The 17,325-nt window shown below is 44.6% G+C and overlaps 1 protein-coding gene across 6 annotated transcripts in view; it reads left to right on the forward strand.

The window, feature by feature from the left end:
- Window positions 1-17,325, forward strand: part of LMO7 (LIM domain 7) — a 214,108-nt gene that overhangs the window by 101,661 nt on the left and 95,122 nt on the right. For 5 of the 6 annotated variants that reach the window (XM_053665513.1, XM_053665515.1, XM_053665516.1 and 2 more), the window contains one exon: window positions 8,429-8,535. In XM_053665513.1, coding sequence (XP_053521488.1) covers window positions 8,429-8,535 — 107 coding nt within the window. Of the gene's footprint in view, window positions 1-8,428; window positions 8,536-17,250; window positions 17,272-17,325 lie in introns of those variants that run through there. The other variant, XM_053665514.1, reaches the window with a different exon arrangement.

Consider the following 17,325-nt stretch of genomic DNA (forward strand, 5'->3'; position numbering starts at 1 on the left):
GTGCTGTCTGTTGGGGAGGGCTCAGGGAGGGGACAAAGCCACTAGCTCGCTCTGCCCCAGCCTCACTTGAACTCTCCTGTGAGACTGGGAGTTTCTCCCGCCTTTGCAACCCTCACAGTATTTCACAGCTAGAGGTATTGAGTCTTTAGCTTCCTGGTCAGCCAGCCCCCCCTTGCCCAGGGGTCCACTGCCTTGCCCTGGGTCCTCTCCTTCTGCCTGTCTCCGCTCCCGCCCCTCCTACCAGTCTGGATGGATGTTTCTTTAACTTCCTGGTTGTTGGAGTTCCAGGCAGTTTGCTATTCTGGCAGTTCACATTGTTTATTGTTTTTTTTTTTTAAGATTTTATTTATTTATCTTTAGAGGTGAAGGGAAGGAGAGAAGGAGGAAAGGAGAGAAGGAGAGAAATATCAATGTATGGTTGCCTCTTGTGTGTCCCTTGCTGGGAACTGGCCTGCAATCCAGGCATGTGCCCTGACTGGGAACCGAACCTCTATCTTTTGGTTCACAGGCCCGCACTCAATCCACTGAGCTACACCAGCCAGGGCTGTTTATTGTTTTTAAGTTGGTTGTTATCCTTTTTTGGTTGTGCAAGGAAGTGAAGTGTTCCCACCTATGTCTCTATCTTGGCCAGAACCAAGTACGCCTTTCCGAGAGCTTCCACGTGATGCCAGTGATGACGGTGCGTGGACCACACGTTGAACAGCAAGAGGCCAGCCAGGGCAGCCGTTCTCTGATCTGACGGGGCGTTGGCGTCACCTCAGCAGTGCCTCTGTGTGCTCTGCCCCACCCCCGCCCGTGATTTTGACATGGCTGACCGGGGACTGTTATTTATTTAAAAGCATGGTCCCAGCTCAGTTTCTCTGCCTCAAATAATGGTTACCACCTCTTGATGCTGGCATGGATTTGCCAGCTCTTGGGCACTGTGGATTTCAGAGGCGGAGCGGGGAGGGGCTTTGGCGTCCTTTCATAGACAGAAAAGGAATGGAGGCTGGCAAGTCTCTTGGCCTCGGACTAAGTTCATCTGCATTAATTCTCACACCTAGATGGTGTGAGAATATGCCCGTATCGCTGCGGAAGTGCTGGCAGAAGGAGTACGGGATGAAGGGCTCTGATGGGGGAAGTGTTTTCCAAGATCAGCGTTAAAGTGAGCTGGGTTGGAATATTCATGTTGGTCTCATGTTCTCCTTCTCATGATTCTCTTTCCAAGGTTTATAATGGAGATGGAGAGGAGTGAAGACTCCGCAGAAATGTATAATTTCATTCATGTTTAAAACTGGAAGATGCTGGGGGGAAGTAGAACGTGGTCCTCCATCCGGGGCCAGGGGAGAGAGTGCGAACTGTTCTCCCACCTCCTCTCCTTCCAGGAACGAAGCATCTCATCACTGGACATGTAGCTTTGGCAGAACTGATGGGAAACTTGAGTGGGAGGCACTGAAAAGTTGGGCTTTCGTATTTTGGGTGATCCTTGCTCTACAGTAAACAGGTCATCTCCAGTGTCACCTACGCCCCTGAAGTTTGTGTTCACTAAGCACTTTCCATTACATTGTCAAATTTTTCGGGTTGTTTTTGTTGTTGCCTCGTTGGAGGTCCTTGTAGCATTGGACTCTCCCATCTTGAAACTCTCTCTTCCCTTGCTTTCCATGCATGACACTCCTCATTTCTGCTTTTTGCCTCATTTCTCTGGTTGCTGAATATTTTCTTTCTCGACGCCTGCTTTTTTAACTGCCTCTTAAATATTGGTGTCTGATTATGAACCCTTCTCTGGCTTTGCTTTTCCTAAGAGGGCTCATCCATATCCTTAATTTCAACTACTGCCAATGTGTTTTTGATTCCCCAAACCACTCTAAAATCAGATACTTTCCATGGGCTCTAAACCCAATTTACTATTAGCTGGACATCTTGACGTGGTTATCTGAAACTCAACAACTCTAAAACAGTTTATTTTTCTGCTCCAAATGATGACTATTCTGTATTCTTTATTGTACAAGTATTGCAGCCAGCTTTAAAACTGTCCCGATGATTCTCACCTGGCATTGATTCCCTTTTAACTACGGATTTTACCGAATAAACTAGGCGATCAGAGAAGTATTCCAGGTGGAAAGTTGCTGGCTTCCTGCTGCTGACTCCAGTGAAGCGTGAGAGAGGGAGAGACTGATAAACATGAGGACACAGGAATTGCTGGTTTTGAAAATTATCAGCCTCCGTGGTCAGGTGATGCCAGCATTGAGAAATGCCCTTCCGGCAACAATCCGATTCAGAGCACTGGCAGGAAAACAGGGTCTACCGATGAAGTCGAGGGTGTGGCTGTAAAATTCTTTAAAGATCTTAGAAAGATCCAAAGTGGTGCCTGGGACATTTTTCTAGTTCAGCAGTAGGGTTTCTAAGAAGCCTACAGGTGGTGTGCCTGGTGGTCGCTGCTGATCAAGGTAGGGAAGGGCTTCTTTCCAAGGGATTTGTGGGTGTGGCTTTTTTGATCTAATGGAATGAAGTCCAGTCAGACTCACAGAAGAAGACTTAAGAGTATTTTTGAGAGAATTGTATTTACAGAAACACTGTAAACTTAGACTGAAAGGCACAGAGGATTACAAAACTAAGAGACCTTTAGTTCTGCAAATTTTCGTGGGGAGGAAGCAGATTGAGATAGCTAACGCCACTGCACACAGAGGCCGCTTTTCAAAGAAATGGAAAAATGATTTTAAGGTGAACCAAGGGTCCAGAGGGTAAAGCAAAAAGACCATGAAGAAGTACTTCCTGGCCTGGATTCCTAAGGAATGGCCTGCTGAAGTACACTCTGCAGGACTTAGAATTTCTGTGAACCAGTGACTCCTGTGTGGCGTTCATTTCTCGACACTTTGAACTGGACTGTCTCTAGTGGTCCCCCAACACCGGTCCCGCTGTTACCTGCTGGGTGTGGGTGTGGGGGGCAAGTAACTTGTTTTTTAGTTCCCTGGCATTCAGGTTGAGAGCAACTGTGCTCAAGGACTGTACTTAAGGAACCATCCCTGAGGCGCCTGGATCTCAGATGATGAGATTCCATCCCGTGAGCTCAGTATAAAGGAATGAAAATCCTCCTCGCCCCAGGGAGGGTCAGTGTACTTTGCAGCAGGGAGGGATGTGAATCGCTGGGGACAGAAAGTGAACTGTGGTCCCCAGCCCCCAGGAGGGTCTTCAACAAGTCTAACCTGTTTATGTTCTTGTGTAGCCCTCCCCACAGAGAACGGGGCTGGCCTGTGTGACCAGCAGGGGTTGAGGAAATGCTGGAGTGTGACTTGAAAAGCTAGGTTCTGAGGTAGGGCAGCTTCCATCTTGCTTTCTCCCAGAACATTTGCTCCGTCCAGCAACCCCATGGAGACGTCCATTTCATAAAGGATGGGGGCTCCCCGCCAGCAACCGGCCCTGATGTGCCAGCTACCTGAGGAAGCTACCCTCAAAGCAGCTTCTGGAAGCCTCCAGAAAGCCTTCCGATAACTGCAGCCCCACCTGACATCTTGTCCGCAACCATCCAATTTAGGCCGCTCCCAAATTTCTGACCTTCAGGAACTGTGTCAAATCCTAAATGTTTATTGTTTTAAGCTGCTGAGTTTGGGGATAATTTTTGGTGCAGCAGTAGGTAATCTGTAGAGGCACTACAGTAGACTAATGCAGCTCTGGGAAACTTTGGAAATTTTTGTGGCTTCCTCATCTTGCCTCAGTGGTGATAGCACCATCCCTGACTAACTTCTTAATGTCCTCTCCAGTTTGCCCTGGCGCCTCTGCCCCACACCTGTTACTGATGGCTCTCAAGCCCTGGAGAGGGCATTTGAGTGAATATGAAATTCTTTGGCCATCCTGCTTTTTGTGTTTATTGAGTGTTTGTTTTTATTCACAGTCAGAAAAACTTACACCTAAAAGGAGCCATTGCACACATTCAGGGATCATCCTTTTTGGGGGTTTTATTTTTGAGAAGCCATTTTTGGCCCTCAAAGTGTAGGAATTATAGATGTCTAGGGCAGGCTTTTGACCTGAAGTATTTTACGTAAGCTGGGCTGTGTCATACTTGGGGGAAGGGCTGGGCTTGCCTGCCCTTGGTAATGGGCTACAGCCCCAGAGTTAGTTACCGGCAGAGTTGCCTTGGAGTCCTGGCTTCCTGTCCAATGAGATAAGAGGTGTTTCAGATTGGTCCTTTGTTCTTACTTTTATTTATCTTTGCTGGTTTCAAGTGAAAATAATTCCATTAAATGAGGACTAAATGCTTCCCTGTTAATATGTTGAGCTGGGTGTGGTTTATTCACCAGACGTGAAAATTTTATAATTTTGTATCCTCCCTTAGGCAACTCTCTGAAATCTCGTGTAGCAAATCACCAGTGGCTCCAGTCCAGTACCCATGGTTTAGGTTACAGTCCTGATGCTGGTACAGCCTGTTCCTGCTGCCTAGGTCCGGTGTGGCTTGGTTTATGAAGTTTGTCTGTTTTAAACTTGAGCATCATTAAACTATTTAAAAGATTCTACTTTTTAATATAAAGGCTTTATTTAAAACTGGAATTTATTGCTACTAATAGCATTTTTTCTTTGTTCCCAATGAAGCTTAGTCACTTTATAATTTCAATGGTTTCTCTCTAAATACTTTGGATGGGTTTTGAGGCATGTGAGGCTTTATCTGTCCTTATCAACCTGTACATATTTGTCAACTGAATGAATTCCATTATGTGTTTACAAAATATGTGAAGAATTATTTTGGCTGTCAGTGCAATAGGTTTACTTTTAGTTTAACTTTGTTCAAATGTTTTATACTACTTTAAACTTTCAGAACCAAATCAAATTTGTGGGAAGACTTTTTTAAATGAAATATTTCATTGTTGTTCTATTACAGTTCTACCGATTTTTCCCCCTTTGCTCTCCTTTTCCCAGCCTCCCTCCCCTCCCTGCTCCCATAGTCAGTCCCTGCCACGCTGTCCACGCCCACGGGGTATTCATACATGTTCCTCGACTAGACCCTTCCCCTTCTTTCTAATCTTACCCCACTCCCCCCAGTTGCTGTCATTCTGTTCGTTTCCTTGCCTCTGGTTCTGCTTGCTCGTTTGTTTTAGTAGGTTCCACTTATAGATGAGATCATACGGTATTTGTCTTTTACCGCCTGGCTTATTTCACTTAGCATAATATCCTCCAGTTCCATCCATGCTGTCGCTAAGGGGAGGAGCTCCTTTTTTCTGCTGCATAGTGTTCTGCCGTGTAAATGGACACAGTTTTTTGATCCATGCGTTTACTGATGGGCACTTAGGTTGCTTCCAGCACTTGGCTATTGTAAACTGTGCTGCTATGAACATAGGGGTGCATAGGTACTTTTGAATTGGTTTTAAGATTTTGAGAGTATAATCCCAGCAGTAGCATTGCTGGGTCAAAAGGCAGTTCCATTTTAAGTTTTCTGAGGAAACTCAATACTGTTTTCCACAGCGCTGCACCAGTCTGCATTCCCACCAACAAGGCACTAGGGTTCCCTTTTCTCTACAACCTCTCCAGCACTTGTTGTTTGTTGATTTGTTTATGATGGCCATGCTGACTGGTGTGAAGTGGTATCTCATTGTGGTTTTAACTTGCATGTCTGTGATGGCTAGTGATGTTGAGCATCTTTTCATGTGTCTCTGGGCCCTCTGTATGTCTTCCTTGGAGAAGTGTCTGTTCACGTCCTTTGTCCACTTTTTAATTGGATTGTTTCTTTTCATGATGTTGAGTCAATAAACTCAGTATATGAGTTCTTTATATATTTTGGAGATCGAGCCCTTGCCTAAGGTGTCATTGGCAGGTATGTTTTCCCATTTGGTCAATTCCCTTTTCATTTTCATGATGGTTTCTTCAGCTGTGCAGAAGCTTTTTAATTTGATGTAGTCCCATTCATTTATTTTTTCCTTTATTTCCCTTGCCCTAGGAGATATATTGGTGAGAATATTGCTGTGTGGGATATGTGGAAGATTACTGCCTATGTTTTCCTCTAGGACTTTTATGGCGTCACAACTTATAGTTAAGTCTTTTATCCATCTTGAGTTTATTCTGTGTGTGGCATAAGCTGGTGGTCTAGTTTCATTTTTTTGCATGTACCTGTCCAGATCTCCCAACACCATTTATTGAAGAGGCTATTTTCACTCCATTCTATACTCCTGTCCCCTTTGTCAAATAGTAATTGATCATAGAAACTTTGGTTTATTTCTGGACTCTCTGTTCTGTTCCACTGATCTATGTGTCTGTTCTTATGCCAGTACCAGACTGTTTTGAATACAGTGGCCTTACATTATAGTTTGATGTTGGGTATTGTGATCCCTCCTACTTTGTTTTTCTTTGTCAAGACTGCCGAGGCCATCTGGTATTGTTTTTAGTTCCATATAAATTTTTGGAATATTTGTCCTAGATCTATAAAATATGCCCTTGGTATTTAAATAGGGATTGCACTGAATCTATAGATTGCTTTGGATAGTGTGCAATGATGTTTATTCTTCCAATCCATGAACAAGGTATATGCTTCCATTTATTTGTGTCTTCCTTTATTTCTTCAGTGTTCTATAGGTTTCTGAGTACAGGTCTTTTACCTCCTTGGTTAAGTTTAGTCCTAGGTACTTTAATTTTCTTGTTGCCATAGTAAGTGGGATTTTTTTCCTTAGTTTCTTTTTCTAATTCATTGTTGATGTATAAAAATGCCTTTGATTTCTGAATATTGGCTTTGTATCTGTGGGAAGACTGCTTATGGATTATTTTTCCTTTTTGGGTATGTGATTGCTTCTTACAGGACTTGGGGTACTGGTATACCAAACATTTACTCTCATCTGCGTGTCTAAGGGCAAGTTATAAATCCATTAACTTGAATCATTTGACAACTGCAAATAATATAGTTTCTAGAAATTATATGAGAGCTTACCAACAAAATGATCACTTTTTCTATCCCTGGAATTTTGCCAAAACTTTATTTCCCTTTTTTCCATATAAGGTCAGATAAAACGCCTTTCATTGAGCTGTTCAACTTTTGACTTGTAAGTTCCTTTAACTTTTGACCTCTTATTTAAAATGAATCACGGCTCTCAGCGTTCAGCTAGGTACTTTGCACCCTTTCACTGATAGTACACTAGAATAACCTCTCACCTCTACAAAGCTTTTTTTTTCCCCTTTTCAACAAATGTCCGAGTTTCCTAGCAGTCAGCATTGCTTTTCTCCTGCTATACATCTGCTTGACCTTTCCCTAAATCTCCTCACTCTTGAAGAATCCAACCTATGAAATTTAGCCCCTCCATCTTTCTCTTGCTACCATTCCCTCCCACTTGGCCAGCCCATCCCGCGTTTTCTCCCTATGAGGATGAGCTTCTCACCGTGGGGAAAGAGTAGTGGCTCTTCTTCAAGGGATAGGTTTGTCTTCTGGTCCCTGCTTGTCTTGGTCAGCGGTAGGGAGGGAGCTGGGGTCTCAGGGAGGTTCTAGGGCTCACCCACAGATGTGATGTTGCCAGCATGCCTAAGTGGATGAACGTGTGTTGGCAGTGCCGGAGGCAATTCTCTTGGCTGAGAACCATAATAAAACAAAGGTCAGAATCTGCATGGGATCATCACAAGCTCAACCTTGTAAAGGGTTTTCTTAAGGGGAGTAAAGGTGGAAACTCAAGCTAATTCTGCCCACCAAGTGTGTGTCTCCGAAATGCAGCTGACTGTAAAACAGAATAAATCGCAGTCAGTGTCTGCTCACATACAGGAAAAGCACTGGTCCTTCTGAATGGGCGATTTTGGTTTTGAAACTGGAGACGAGGACAACCTAGGTTTTTATTTCTTGGAGGCAGTTCCTGAGGCAGGTTGCAGGGCGTTGAGCAATGTACCACACCTAAACTATGTGATTTAGCCAATGAACACTGGGCTTCTCCTGGGTCCTATAGTATGGTTTCCCTGTCTGTCAAGAGCCGGCTGGGCAACCAAACCCAGATTCCAGGTGTGGTATTCCACAGTCTTTCTGTAATTTGTAATCATAGAAACAGAATGTTCCTCCTCTTATTTCCTCCCTGCCAACAGTTTCTGGGTGGGTGAATGTCAGTAGCTGGAGTTATTTTTAAAGAGGAGAGGTGAGGCTTGCCGTGCAAAGCTGGGAAGAGGGCGTTTGTTTGCAGAGCGGAGCTGACATCAAAGTGTAGATTGCTGCTCAGTGGCTAGGCACTTGTCCTGTAACAGGTAATGTTTAACGTGCCGGTCGCAAAGATCACAGAGACAAGCGAATGCCGGGGCGCAAGAGAGCACCACGTTTATACTCTTACAGACTGAAAGGCTGTGCATGCCTTTTTTTTTAAAATACATGTATTCATCGGTCTTGCTGCCTCTTTTTTTGCTGGCTCTTTGGACTTTGAAGCCTGGAAGTTATATCATAAAAATTTTGTAACCTTTGTCTGAGAGAGAGCTCGGCTAAGCAATCACTTTCCACTTCTTTTCACAGGATAATATAAACGTTTTTCTGAAAGCTTGTGAACAGATTGGATTGAAAGAAGCCCAGCTTTTCCACCCTGGGGATCTACAGGATTTATCAAACCGAGTCACTGTCAAGTAAGTTTCACTGGCTTGTTATGTGTTTTTTAAAGAGAGGGCTTGTAGCTTAAGTGAAAAGAATTCCTGAGAGCTCATGATTACTGAAACATCATTTCTCTCTCTGGCTTCCTCTGTTCTCATTCCAAAACAGACTGCTTAAAAAAAAAACCACAAAAACCAGCTTAGGGACTGGGACTGTAAAGCTGCCTGTAATCGATAACGTGTCGTGGTCTTAACTTTAAACCTGTGCACTGACCGAAGTGGCAGTTTATGATTGAATGCCTGCCCGGCATGGTTGTGTCCAGTTGCTAATGGTGAGGACGCTCATTATACTTACGAAGCCACTTTATAAGTTACGTAAGGACTTACAGAGTAAAACTGAATTATTTAAAGACGGTTTTTGTACATTTGGAACTGAGACATAATTGCGAACATCAAAATGAGAGTGGTAACGCACAAGTGCCTAGGACTGACAAGGGGAGCTAATGAACCTGTTCATTGTGGCATGTCTTTTTAAAAAATGAAGTTTTTCACTCTTTTAATAGTACGGATGAGAAAGTGAAAGTGAGGGGTGGTGAGAACTGGGCCGGGGATGCTGCTGGGTTTTAGAATGGATACATGGTGTTCAGGTGTAACTGTGTGATTTCGGGAAATCTGGTTGTGAGCTCCTGTGAGATTCCCCCCACCCCTGCCCTGTAAATCTCATTTGCTTTCAGTGAATCAGAATAAAGTCATATGAAGTTGTATCATATAAACATGACAGGGAAATGATTTAATTTTGTGGCAATGACTACCTTTTTGTATCATGGCTCTTAAATCTGATTAACATTTTTCCCCAGAAAGAAAATAAAGTGTTCATCTCTAGAAATAACAGACATTAAAAAAATCAGTTTCTACGATTTCAAAAATTTAGTTTATATGGTTAATATCCCTGTTGTAATAGCTTCAGCAGTTATTAAAAGTTGATTGTAAAATCTTAAATATAGACAATATTTTTTTCCTAAAGAAAACCTTGAATATACATGTCTTTTATATTACACATTGTCTTTTAGCAGCATAACCTAAAATCCTAGGTAAGATGAACCTTCTTGGAGCCTAACAGTACATGTAACTGGCCAAGCTGTGTTGAACCTGTATCCCATAGTTGTGTTGAATGGGCCTCTGAGCCAGGGAGCAATGATACGTGCATGGCTGGGCGGTGTTTGGCTGCATCTCTGGTTCATTGAAATAGCTGAGAGATCCTAAGTTTCAGCATCAGAACGGCGTGTTTACTTCCACAGTATGCAGAGTCATATTTAATGAAAAATAAGTATAGAAAAACTTGTTTTACTTTTCCTAACCATCATGCTCTCCTAAGACCTATCTGATGGGCAAAGAAATTTTTGACTTGGAAACTCTTCTTAAGTTGTCGCCGTCTATTAAGAATAAACGTCTTTTCCCCTTGAATTCATATTGTTTTGAAACTCGATAGCCCATGTTTGAGTAGGCTGCGGACTAGGTAAAACATGTTTGTTGGCTCCTAGTCCTAAGGGTGCTCTGAGCAAAGCTCGCCCTGGAGCCTGGTTCATGGAATGTTGGGTCCAAAGTGTTTAGGAAAAAGTCCTGTCTGGGCCCAGCTATCAGTGAGATTACTGACCGACTGAAACCAGGAGGTCACATAGCTACAGCTGTCTCAGGAAGTATGCAGAACAACTTGTTTCAATTGAAACCACAAGGCCATAAAAGTAAGGTGTGCATAAGTAGTACGAGGGAGAGCTCCTGAGCAAGAGCCTGGATTCTGCCGAAGAACGCTCCCCCTGACAATTCCATCTAGTTAGACAGCTCGGCAAGGGGTCAAGGGAGACAGGAGGAAGCTGGCAAATGGCTTCTTAAAAATGTTTGTTGGCCAGAGCTGTTATGCCCTGAGATAGCATTCTTATAAAAAGGGAGCAGGTTTAAAGGAAAGCAGATGATGGTTTACTGAATAGTGCCAGGGTGGGCTGTGGAAGAATTCACAAAGAGAAGAAAGTGTAGAGAGTAAAGTTTTTATTCACTCCAAGAAAGGAGAGGGGCTATGTGGACAGAGACACCACCATGGGGGGATGGGAGCTCTGAGCTTTTTTTGGACTGTAACTGGATTAAAAAAGGGTGGGGGTGGTCTTGTGAGGCCCCTGGCAGTTGGGGTGTGTAACAGAAGGCTGCAGCCTTCCAATGTTATCTTCTGCCTGTGGCTATAGGGAGGGGCTAGTTCTGTTCCTGGTCCCAGTCCTGGGGACATTTCCAGTCTTGGGGACAGACTCAGAGGAGTAAAATGGCAGTTATGTTTAACAAGGTTGCAAGCCTGCTAGGCAAATGGTGCCACAATAGCAAATGGGACTGGCTTTATCCTTAAATTGCCCCCTCTGATTTTAAAATTGATTTATTCTTAATGACCTGGCCTGGTTCTGGTTTTGAGGAGTGGGGACAAAGGTCTCCTCCTTTACTACTTTAGGCGGGCTAGGGCTGTAGAACTGTCCCAGGTATGGGCCATTGAGGAAAAGAGGGTGGGACTGGACGGCCTGAAATGCAATTCCAAGGCAGTAATTCCAAGTCAAAAGATGAAAGAAAAAAAGTGAAACATTAGGTTGGAGGAAAACTAGGATTCAGTTTGTGGGTAACAACTGGACATTGTGATTTCCACTGAAACAGTTTCTCACCCTAAAATCACCCTCACTTTATCAAAGAGATTGTATTAAGTCCAGATTCCATGTGGCCTCATTGATTATACACATGACTACAACAAGAGTAGTAATCGATTAGGTAGGCTCTTTCAAATTTGCTTTGCTGGAATTTTCACAAGCAACCTTCAGACTGAGCTTTAGTCAGCCCTTCAGGGCACGGAAGCCAAGCCGCACAGGTGCCACCTGGCTTTGCCTGCAATATCTCTTAGTTTGAGTGGATTTCTCAAGTTTTTGAGGTCTCTAAAATGTCCTGAGGTTCCTTCCTCGCCATCTTTCAGGAAAGCAACCTTCACTCCTCCTTACCTAGAAAGACTGCCACGTACCACGTTGCCAAGCAAGGTATCAGGCTGTTTCTCCAAGGGGCCCTAATTGGCCTCAAAAGTCAATCTTAATTCCTTAAGGCTTTCTGGTGACACCAGAGTCCAGATGTGACTCTTTCGATCATGACATTCCAGACATAGACTTGGTTATTAAAACCACTTTTTGAAACTGGTGCTATTTATAATACCAGATTCTTATTGGGTTTATGTGAACAAACAAATTGCCATGAAAATAATATTCACTCATTAAGAGTTGCAGAATTCTGGAGGGATTAGGTACGGAGAAAAATGTAAATGTTTCAATATTGCTTATGAGGACAGAACTTGTAAATTGTTCTAGGAAAAAAACAAATTTCCTTGTATCTGGAAACCAAAAAGATTTAAAATCTGCAATATTTTGAACAAAGTCATAAGAAGAACAGTGATATTCAGTTAATTTAGTCCATGTAACCAACACTGTTTGTCTTGATTACTTGCCAGTATTTCCATGACCTACTTAGATACCTGTAATTTAGAGTAAGTCAGCATCTCTTTCATGAACCCATTCAAAGATACATTTGCAAATGTATTAGAGTAAAACAGTGACTGTTCCTAAATGACTAAATTTAAAATGACATGGTTATAGATTTGGTTAAAATGCAATTGATAAAGAACTTTGCTTCTTGGTAAGATATAATATTTCAAGATGACAATTTCTTGATAAGTAATAATTACTATGAGATGACATAACAACATAAAGTCTGTATTTTTTATTTTTTAAAAGATTTTATTTATTTTTAGAGAAAGGTGAAGAGAGGGAGAAAGAGAGGGAGAGAAACATCAATGAGTGGTTGCCTCTTGAGCACCCCCCACCAGGGACCTGGTCCACAACCCAGGCATGTGCCGTGACTGGGAATCAAACCGGTGACCCTTTGGTTCGCAGGCTGACACTCAATCCAGAGAGCCATACCAGTCAGGGCATAAAGCCCATAGTTTTAGATTTAATGTACAATTTTAACATCTATAAAGACCAAATAGTATACAAGGTTTTAAAATACCATACAGGACTTACTGGAAGTGTGCACTGAGCACTGGAAACAATTCATAAATTTCTAGTGTGAGGGTTACAAATACCCAGACTGCCACTGCTTGATGTCCCCACAGAAAACTATCACCCTTGGCTTGTCCAGTGTCATTGACAGGATACCTGCTACCACTCCTGAGAGCTTCTTGTTTGAACTTGGTTTTAAATCTTTGCAATTCCTCCTTGAGGCAGGTTGAAATTTCTATAAAATCTATTTTGATAAAAATATATGTATATTAATAAAATAGTTAATATTATTCTGTTTGGCAGAGCTTCCCATGTAATTTTGAGCATATCAAATTGGCCTAATTAATTCAAAACCTTTTATAGGGAGACAGAATGAATCCTTGAGGTATTCCAGGGGCCCACTGGAATGACTCAAAGTCATTTCTCCATTTTTAAATTAAACTTTGGGAAGGTTGTCAAATATAATTAACCAAAAGGTTATAATATAAACTGTAAAATAACACATTTTTGGTAATAACTCTAAAAGATATTAATCAAACCTAAAACTGGTTTTCATATCAAATATTTTGTCCAAACCACAGGATCCTGTTTAATTTGTGTTAAGTACTCAATACCTTTAGGCCGATAAAATATTATACCCTAGTCATGCCCTCCAGAGGCAGAAAACATATCACATGTAACACACGGACAAATACATGTCATATAAAGACAACACATAAAGACCACACATGTCATTTGAAATGCTAATTTTGATAGAGAAAGTGTAAGATTTTTTTATTTGCTCTTGCCAACTTTTAAGAAATCTGGAAAGGGGATGGAAGGTCCTAAACGCCAAGCAAGAAGACCTGTGCGGACTCTCAGTAGAACCTTAAAGGACTGTGAATGAGTGGGGGAAATAACGCCTAGGCTCCAAAGAGTCTAGCTGCAGGGAAGAGCCTGGGCAGGGCTGCTTTGGCCCCTGAAAGGTCAGAAACCTGATAACAGAAGACATGTGCCCCAGAAGAAGGGTTCACAGTTACAGTCGGCACCAGCAGAGTTTACCCTGGGCCTGAGGGTGACCTCACTAATGCCCCGGGAAAGGGTTTCCCCCACTCAGGCAGGGGACTCAACTCCACACTGCCGGTGGTAAACGTGGATGTGTTTACCCCATGCCTGGAGGGTGACTTTTCCAATGAGCACAGCACCAAACAAAGGGGAAGGAGTAGGTTCCTTGGAACGTGAGGGGTGATTAGTTCCTGACTCACTGGACCCTGTGTGGCAGGTGCCACCTAGGGACAGTAGTGTAGGGTGACTGTGTCCTTCCCTTCTATTTCAGCATTGACAAAATGCATCTTGATGAGGATTTATTCCACAGCTGATAGGTAGGTTTCCTGACAGCCACTAGGGCAAGAGACAGTGTAACGGAAACCACTCCAGGTGCCACCAGAGTCAACACAGAGTGTCACCAGAGGGAAATTAGGTGGAGGAAGGGGTGCTGGAGCCTGAGCTTTCTTTTTTCACAAATTTACAACTTTCACAACCATTACAAACCTCTCTGCAACTTTCACAAACTTTCTTATCTCTTTAGAAATTAGCCATTTTTAGAATAACTCACTTTCAGTCCCTGTCCTTTAAAATTCCTTCTCCTTATGCCTTATATTACTAAAACCACACAATTTCTTTCCAACTTCATTTGAACTTAACTTTTAGAAACCTTAGTTTCCCACAATGATTAACAAGCAACCAACATTCCCTAGACTGGTTTATGAACACATCTCATGACGGTTAGAAACAGACTCCTCTACTGGCAAACACACTCTCACTTTCAAAAAACACACTTCCAGTAAAGCACAAGACATTTATCTGCAGCTCCAAGGCTACTGCACAGCCTCTTTGTAACAAAGAGCCAAAAGCAGGTCTGGCAATCTATGTTTTGGTATTTCATGTTATTTCAAGACAACTAGACATTCAGTAACTATTATTAGAATTTACTAATTTAGAAAGGGATAGTGGAAGATTGATTTGCTCAGATATAGCTAAGGTTTTCCCCTTTTGATAAGAATGATCTCCCCACAATTTGTATTTTAAAAGACGGCCTAGACAAGAATTCCTGAAGAAGACCAGGAGTTTGCATTTTAAAGTGTAGGGAAAGAAAAGCAACCTTCTTCTAGAAAGACTTTGGTTTCCGCAGGTGAAGGGGCGGAAAAGTGGCTCGAGTTTAAAATGCCACTTTTTTCTCTGCATTCAGGGACACGCCCAGTTGGTCCCGGGATTTAGCAGCTCCCAGGTTTCCAGGAGGAGACTATAGAATGGTTTACCGTCTGGGAGGGGGTGAGATTTTGTACTGTTGTTTTACTTTACTTGGGCACAGCAGCGCCAAGCCTACTTCCAACAGGGTTGGGGGGGGTGGATAATGGGACTGGGGTTAGACAGCTGAGGGATAGTGCCCCCCAGCTGGGTAATATTGATTGAAAGAGCATGGCCTTCAGGGATTAGAGCACCGCTCAGGTGAAAACAAGAAATGGGGGGTGGGGGAGGTGGCAGAGTGAGGCAAATTTGACTCCAAAGGCACAGTTAGGAGAAAGGCCTGGCATCCCTGCTGAAGGTTAAACTCGTGCCTCCTTCTCTCAGTAACTAAACCTAAGGAAGGGGATCCAGACGGCGACAGCACAGGTCGAGTTAGAGGATAGTATTATAGTTAAGAGACCCGTTCATGGGCCAGACCTCCTGGTCCCCAGTTTGTATTGAGGCCAGGCTGCGTTGCAATACAAAATCAAGCACCTGGGATTGCGGTTGGTAAGTCCCAGAGCTTCCAAGTTCTTAAGCAGACCACCCAATGGGGAGTCCTTGGGCGGGGCAACTGGATATTCCACATAGTTAAGAACTGCGAAAAAGAAAAGGGAAGAACATCTCAGGCACCTGAACTACCATGAGTGGGGGCGGTGGGGAGGTTTGAGGAGGGCGTCCCCAACTCAAATGACTCAGTGGTCTGCAGCCAGAGCTGAGCGTCCTCCAGCCGCAGGGCAGACCGAAGGGGAGGGTCTGCCTGAGAGCCAGGTGTCCCTGGGCCCCGGGAGCAGCGGACCAAAGCACCGAACCCCGCTCACGAAAGTGACAGACCCAGTACTGAGGTTTGGGACAACAAGACGAGGAGTCAGCTATCACTTTCCTTAGCATGTTTTCGTTGCAAGGTTCAGAAAGACTTACCGATTGCTGGCCGTGAAGGTGGGTGAGGGGGGAGGCTGTGCGCAGAGTCCGGAGACACGGAGGAGGGTCAGAATCCTCTCGTGGAGCCTCACGGACACAGGCTTAGGGGGCTGCCGGGGTCGAGCTTCCGCAGCCCGCTGCTCCCCGAGTTGCAAGGCTCAGGGGGCTGGAGGAGAGGGAGAATTAGAGACTGTCCCCGTACAGGCCACCAAAACGACAGGGTGGTCGGTGACGTGGGCTGCAAAAGAATTCACAAAGTGTAGAGAATTAAAGTCTTTATCTAAGAAAGGAGAGGGCATGGTATGGAGAGATATACCAGCATTGAGGGGTGGGGGCTTTGGGCATTTATCGGACTGTAGCTGGATTAAAAAGCTGGGGAGGGGGTGGGGGTTGCCGCTGTGAGGCGCCTGGGCAGTTGGGGCGTGTAACACGGGGCTGCCGTTCGTTCCAATGCTCTCTTCGCCTGTGGCTGCACGGAGCGGCCAGTTCTGTCCCAGGGACGGACTCAGGAATAAAAGGGCAGATATGTTTAATAAGGTCACAGGCCTGCTAGGCAAACCACGCCACAACAGCAAATGGGGCTGGCTTTATCCTTTCAAATAGTGATGTATTTATTTTTAGGTTTTGTTCTTATATAACGAGGAGACTGCTGTGGGGCAAATCCGTTCTGGCCTTATTAGATTAGAGGAGTGGGTGTTGGTGAGACCGGCCGTTCTCCGCCGGGGGCGCTGTGCGCAGCACAGGGTGTTGGGCGACACCTGGAGCTACTTCTGGTTGCTAGAGTTGGGGTGGGGGTGCTATCGGCACTTACGTGTCAGGAATACCGCTGAATGTGCTACGGAAACCCTCTGCCCCGGGACTCTGTGGCTCCTTTTGCACCCCCCCCCCCCCATTAACCACCGTGACTCTCAGTTACAATTTGGTAAAAAGGAAAGGAATTATTTATTCAGAAGTTATACATGTTGGAGTAATCGCAGAATGTTGCCATTAAATCCCTAAGTCCCTTTAAACCCCCGTCCCTGTCCCCCCAACACACACACACACACACACACATTCCTACCTCCCCCTGCCAGTCGGGAGTACATATCTCGGGAAGGAAGAGTCCACAGCTCAGCGAGGCTCCCGATCCTGTTCTTAATCCGAAACCGCGTGGCACTTCCACGTGGCGGCCGGTGGGAGCCCCTCGCATTCTTCCCAATTTCGTGGCAGAGAGAGAGAGCGAGCCACGAGGCTGTCACATCCTACTTCCCTGCTGTCTAGGCTGCGGGATGAAGAGAAGCCCCTCTCCGCTCCCAAACCACGCGGCTAAGCCCCAGCTGGGCTGCCACACCCAGCGGATCTTCCTGCGGAATCCGCTTCCTACTCCTCCCAGGCCGGGTGACTCCTGCTCTAGTCTGGTTTCTTCTGCCTTGCTCGGCTGCTGTGGTTGGTCCGGGCCAGCGTGGGCCCAGCGTGGGAGCCGCCTCCTAGCCTCTCTCGCTGGTGCAGGAAGCCCCTCCGGTCCGTCACATCACGACTGGTAAGAGTCGTGCCCGTCTCCCTGTCTCCGAGCAGGCACAGCTGTTAACATTAT

Source organism: Artibeus jamaicensis, unplaced genomic scaffold (assembly GCF_021234435.1).
Source record: "Artibeus jamaicensis isolate MK-2021 breed Jamaican fruit bat unplaced genomic scaffold, CSHL_Jam_final contig_415, whole genome shotgun sequence".
NCBI classification, from domain to species: domain Eukaryota; kingdom Metazoa; phylum Chordata; class Mammalia; order Chiroptera; family Phyllostomidae; genus Artibeus; species Artibeus jamaicensis.